The sequence below is a fragment of the Hydractinia symbiolongicarpus genome, chromosome 2 (assembly GCF_029227915.1).
Source record: "Hydractinia symbiolongicarpus strain clone_291-10 chromosome 2, HSymV2.1, whole genome shotgun sequence".
In the NCBI taxonomy this organism is placed as follows: Eukaryota; Metazoa; Cnidaria; class Hydrozoa; order Anthoathecata; family Hydractiniidae; genus Hydractinia; species Hydractinia symbiolongicarpus.
The window spans coordinates 19,419,383-19,424,956 of record NC_079876.1 but is presented as its reverse complement, the minus strand read 5'-3'; the positions used below and the strand labels follow the sequence as shown (position 1 = coordinate 19,424,956).

Here is a 5,574-nt window from a genome sequence, read left to right as displayed (position 1 = left end):
GTCGCTTTTGTCTAACATTTTGTAATCAATTTTTGCCGCGTGTATATAAGATAGATATAAAAAGAGTTTTAGGCGATACTCCATCTTTACAAATTCAAGCTTTACAACTAATTCACCGATATCTTGAAAGTTAAGACCACATGAATATGAGTTATTCACCTTATCACGCTAATGTTATTGTGTATACTAGTCTCAATTCGTACTCTTTTAATTGTGGGGAAGGGTGAACAGTTACTGCTGTGTGATTTTAATTAAAAAATTGCCTCTTTATCTCTCTGAAATCTTTTAATAACAAAACTTTAAAATGAAAGCTCTGTAAGGCTGTAAAAGGATCTTTAATTACAGATTTTATTTAATATTTTACATGCCTTTCCAATGAGTTCACGACGTCAGTTAACTATAAACAGAAACAAGACGCTGCTTTTGTGAAATTATTCTGTCACAAGGTCTCTATATCGTGTAACACTAAATGCTGAGGAACAGGTTTATAAACCTAAACCTCATTTCACCTTTTTTTAGTATAAAAAAAACTTGATCCATTTTCTATTGCGGTTAAAGTTGGCGGTCTAAAAGGGAGAATTTCAGTATGCCTGGAGGGTTCAATGTTGAAGTTGCTGAAGATGTGAAACAAGATCTGTATTGTGTCATCTGTCTGAACTTAATGAAAAATGTTATGCAGCTACAATGCGGTCATGGAATGTGCAAGATCTGTTTAGAAGATCTAGAGACAAGTAGCAGGGAAAGGTACTACTATTGTAGCAGATTTTTATTGGTTAATTTTTCGTCCTATGACGAAAAACAACTCCTTCTTAGTTGGAAATTCTGGAACCAGTAGACAAAGGGTATCGGAATGACTTTATCTTGACTTTTTTAGGGGTTTGGATTTTGTTTGTCCAACATGTCGAAAATTAATAAATAACAACAATGTGAGTATAGAATAACGGCTTACTTAACATTCTATATACACAAAATCACCTTCATGTATATCGCATTTACAGGTGCACCCAGTCCCGATAATGGACACATTCATTTCATCAGTGAAAGTTAAATGTGAACATTTAGAGAAAGGCTGCGAGTGGATTGGTGAGCTCGGTAATTTGGAGGTATGATATATAGTTGTTTAATTTAGGAAATTCAAAAGCCGTGGCTTATTGCCAAGGTAACCTAGAAAATAGTGTTTGTAGACACGTTCCTAACATATATATAACCAATAATTGCCTGCCTTAATCCAAAGGGTTACCAAACAGTTCAATTTGTTTGGAAATATACAGCAGCAATATTGCGTTTGAAACTTTTATCACAAATTATTTGATAGGGAGAATTTGTAAAACTTTGTTTGGGTTCCAGGTTGTCATTTTTGGAAAACCATAAGAATTTCATATTGTGAGTGGCAACATCTTTTTTTCAATAAAAAGAAAAATTACTCTGTCTATCTCAAAGGACCTATGCCATTGGAAGTAAAACATTCAAATGTTTCATGAAATATCCTTCTGGGCTACTCCCAAAATTCGTTTTGGGAAAAGCGAATAGCGCAATTAGGCAAGTCTGACGTCGTTAATTTGCCTTTTGCAGCACATTTGCACCTAAATCTATAATACTAAGATATGCAAAAATGATGAGTAAATTCTGTCCATTTGACTTTTAAGGCAAACCAAATAAAAATTCTGCTTTGTAGCTACTTGCCACTTCGTTCAATTTGGTTTACTTAACGTGGAATTTCATTTTAAGTTGAACACAGACAGAGTGACTAAAAACCACAAGACAATAGTGCAGAATTTGCTATTGTCATGAAATTCATTACATAGTTAGCTTCGAAAAGGGGCCTTTGAAAATGCGGCATTCAAACTGACTTTTGCATCGCATTCCCTTATTGCACAAATATGGAATTCTTAAGAAGTGGTTTCCATCTTAAAAGACTATCAAGCTCACGAGTGTTGCGTAAAGTAAAAAGTGAAAAAAAATGTTTCAATAAAGTCACCTATGAAAACTTAAAAATGTTTGACCAAGGAGGTTTTATTCATTACAGGAGCATTTGCAAAAGCTATGCCAATTCCAAATTGTAGGTTGTGATTTTAAGAATTGTGACAGAACGTTTGAACGGCGCGAGCTCACAGACCACATGGAGAAATGTGCGTACAAGCCGGAAGCATGCCAATATTGCAAAGGACTATTCTTATGCTCAGAAATCCAGGTATGTATCAAGTTCGTATTTGTATTTAGGAATGCTGTATATTATTTGGGTATTATTGTAAAAATTGTGAAATTCACTAACTAGTTCTTATTTTATAAAAATAAAAAAAATATACCATTGACAGTTTAAATAAATGTTATGGTTAATAAAGAATGTGACTTTTTTTTTCAATCAACCATGAAAACAAAAACAAAGGCTGCCTCAGTGGAAAAAGTAATTGGAAGCGGTCATATTTAGGCCCTTTTTCGGCACATCCTTGCTGACAAAATGCCAAGAGATTCTGTTGAATGCTTTTTTATTATGAAAAATATGGTTTTTTAGAATGATCCTAATATATTAAACATCCTTCTTCTACGAAATCAAGTCAGAAATTAATAACGTTAAAAAATATTTTCACAACACTCACGCCTTAGAATATGACCTTACTTGAAGCCGGGTTTGTATTACAAGTTGTTTTCTTTTAAACTCCAACGTCAATTTTTGTTTCAAGTTTTACACAAACACTCATGGTGGGTTTCCTGGAAGAGAAAATATATTTTTGAATATCTTTTCCATTTAAAAGTTTAGAATTTTAAAGAAATAACATAAACTTTTGTTTTGGAGTTTTTCATCTAAGAAGCAACAACAAGTACAACTCGATCGAAACCATCAATCAGATGGGAATGTTAACATCTCGCCATTACTGGGCTTCTATTAAGGACCATTGTGATACTAGTAGACACATTCCACTAAAGTAATTTTCTTGCCTTACATGATCAGACAATGATAATTAGACAAAGCATGGATCTATGGACAAAACAACTATATGAGCCATGGGAAATCATTTTAAACGTTATGTGGTCTTTTCTTTTTTTTCTACGTCAGAAAATCAAGCGAAAATGCGCAATAAAAAAGCGCTTTTTGTTACAACAATAGCGTTTGATAGAAACACTAATTATGTAAATAATGGCTGGAAAACAATTACAAGATAATTTTAATACACCGCCGCATATTTGATTTGGCCACCTAACTAGCAGTTATAGAACTAAACGTACTTAATTGTTAAACGCTTTGTAGTAAGAATGAACTTAACAGCGGACCAGAAATAAAGAATGAACCAGCACAATCACATGTAGTCAAATTTTTATTTGTTCCTGTGATAGCTGATTCTATCACATTGATATTCACATTTATCGATTTGTAAACCATCTGTTTTCAGATCAAGATTATTAAATTTACAGTCAAAAATTTTTAAAAACCGTTACATAAAAGGTTACAACCTCTGCCATTAGAAGTTATTTCAGTTATAATGCTGGTAAAATATGTTGAGACAGGACAGTTAATCTCCAAGAAATTGCATAGGCTAATTCTACATCAGATTTACGCAATTAATCTTTTTTATACCTAGCCTTTTTTGACAGGTGTAATGCTGTGGGGGGAGGGGGGATGTGCTGACCGTTGCTTTCGTTAACATATTGATTTTTTGTGTCTTTGGGGGCCACGGCATGAATTATTTCGTCGTGTAGGCGTGCTAGTGAATGCGGCTAATAAACTTTAAACACTCTATTCCATACCTACGTATGTGCAAAAGCCTGTCGGTCGCAGAGCATTGACCGATAGACTTCTTAGTTCATAGCTAAAAATGACGAAAAAAGATCTAACTACTAGTTTTGTTACCTCATCATTAATCTGGAACGCACTAAAATCTAACTAACAATGGTTGTAAATCATTTACGGATTAGCTTTCACTAAATTACCCTAAATTTCCTTGATTATAGTTGCATTATCGCGTATGTGGAAGATACCCTGTAAAATGTCCAAACAACTGCTCAAACGATTTGATGGAGAGACAAGTGGTAAGTTATGATGTTTTTTGTACTATATTATAACTTTATACCAAATGTACCCGACATCTTTATAGGTAGGGGATCACCGCAATTTTTGCCAGGAAGAACCTACTGTATGTGAATTTTCTTCGTTTGGCTGTAAAGTTATGGTATGATCTAGTTTCTTGTTTCAAACCATTTACGTATTGTAGCAGATGGGTGTGGGTACCTAATAATAACTACGTCTTATCCGCATCTGAAACACACAACTGGTCCAAAGAGGTTTTAAAAATATAATATGTAGTAACATTCAGCCACATATTTTAACTTTTTGTAGCTTCTAGTAAGGAATAGTTCTTTTATTTCTTGTGTGCTGTTCGCATGTCTGCAAGAACAAGTGTATGCTTAGTAGTAAATACGTTTTATATTAACTACCTTCACTCTTTCCTGTCTTAAATATAAATAATTTGAGTCTCCCAGAAAAAGCTTGTCAGAGCATTATCGTGATTCTTCACATCATCATTTATCCCTTACTTTGGGTGAAATTACCGCGATGAAAAAAGAAATTGAAAATATGCAATTCCAAGAAAAAAAGAAAACTGTCGATGAAACAAATTGGCACGCAGAGAAACTTGGTCTCATGATTAAAGAATCATCAAACTCGGGCAGATACAGCGCAATTGAACAGTGTTGCAAAGACATTGTACACGAGTTCGATATCAATTTTGGATTTTTGACGAAGAACTTCCTTCTTTAAGATCAAAGTTGGTTCAAGTGGATACAAAAATTGTTTTAGCAGAAATTGAACGTATTTTTATAGACTGCGTGTCTGTTATGAAGAAGGAAGTTTTCCTAACTGATATAATGTGGATAAATGTTGAAGTTGAGGTGAGAAAATCATTAAAAATTTTAATTGCTGACGCAAAGGAAGAATATTTTGAAAGTATTTTATCTCCTAAAAAAAGATTCGAAGCCTTATTAAACATAATGCAAATTAACACGCAGTACCATCAAGCAGAAAGCTGTTTCTACAAAATAGCATTTAAACGTAAGAAGATTGGGAGCGGCATAATTGTGGATGACGAGTTTGTTACGTTTTCTAACGATGGACCCATTATTTACTTGAAAGTGAAAAAGTGGGTGGAAGTTGCTGAATGCCTTTATTACAAAAAAAATATTGCATACGCATTAGATATCAAGGATGACAAGATAACATATGATGTGTCGAATGTTTTTGATCGTGTTGATTGTAAAGTACTTTTCAGATTTTTGAACTTTTCTTAATTTTTTATCAAACGTAGTAATAATAATAGTTTAGAGAAACATTTTTTTTTTTTGTTACTTAAAAATAAAATTAAAAAGAAAAGATTTGAAGCGTTAACTGTCATACTGTTTGTAAAAACTGAACGAACACGCTGGCTATAACGTTAAGCCTATTTAAGACCTTGCTTTAAAGGGAAGAAAGTTTTGCGAAAGAACATTTTGCAAGTCAAAAAAAAACACGAAATGAAGAGTAATTAATTCTGTGGGTGTCCTCTTTTAAAAAAGTTTTTGCGAGAAATTTCTCAAGAATGATCA

At 33.3% G+C, this 5,574-nt stretch overlaps 1 protein-coding gene across 2 annotated transcripts; it reads left to right on the top strand.

Moving 5' to 3' along the window:
- The first annotated feature begins 322 nt into the window (after positions 1-322).
- Positions 323-5,319, top strand: LOC130629928 (TNF receptor-associated factor 4-like). 2 transcript variants are annotated; one of them, XM_057443305.1, is made up of 6 exons: positions 323-446; positions 520-744; positions 875-926; positions 999-1,103; positions 2,064-2,191; positions 3,949-5,319. In XM_057443305.1, the coding sequence occupies exons 2-6, from the start codon at positions 587-589 to the stop codon at positions 3,980-3,982; spliced, it is 477 nt and encodes a 158-aa protein (XP_057299288.1). In that variant the 5' UTR covers positions 323-446; positions 520-586; the 3' UTR covers positions 3,983-5,319. The 2 variants fall into 2 exon arrangements, with proteins under 2 accessions (XP_057299288.1, XP_057299289.1); XM_057443306.1 differs by having other exon boundaries at positions 357-744; positions 3,949-4,026; positions 4,092-5,319.
- The last annotated feature ends 255 nt before the right edge of the window (positions 5,320-5,574 follow it).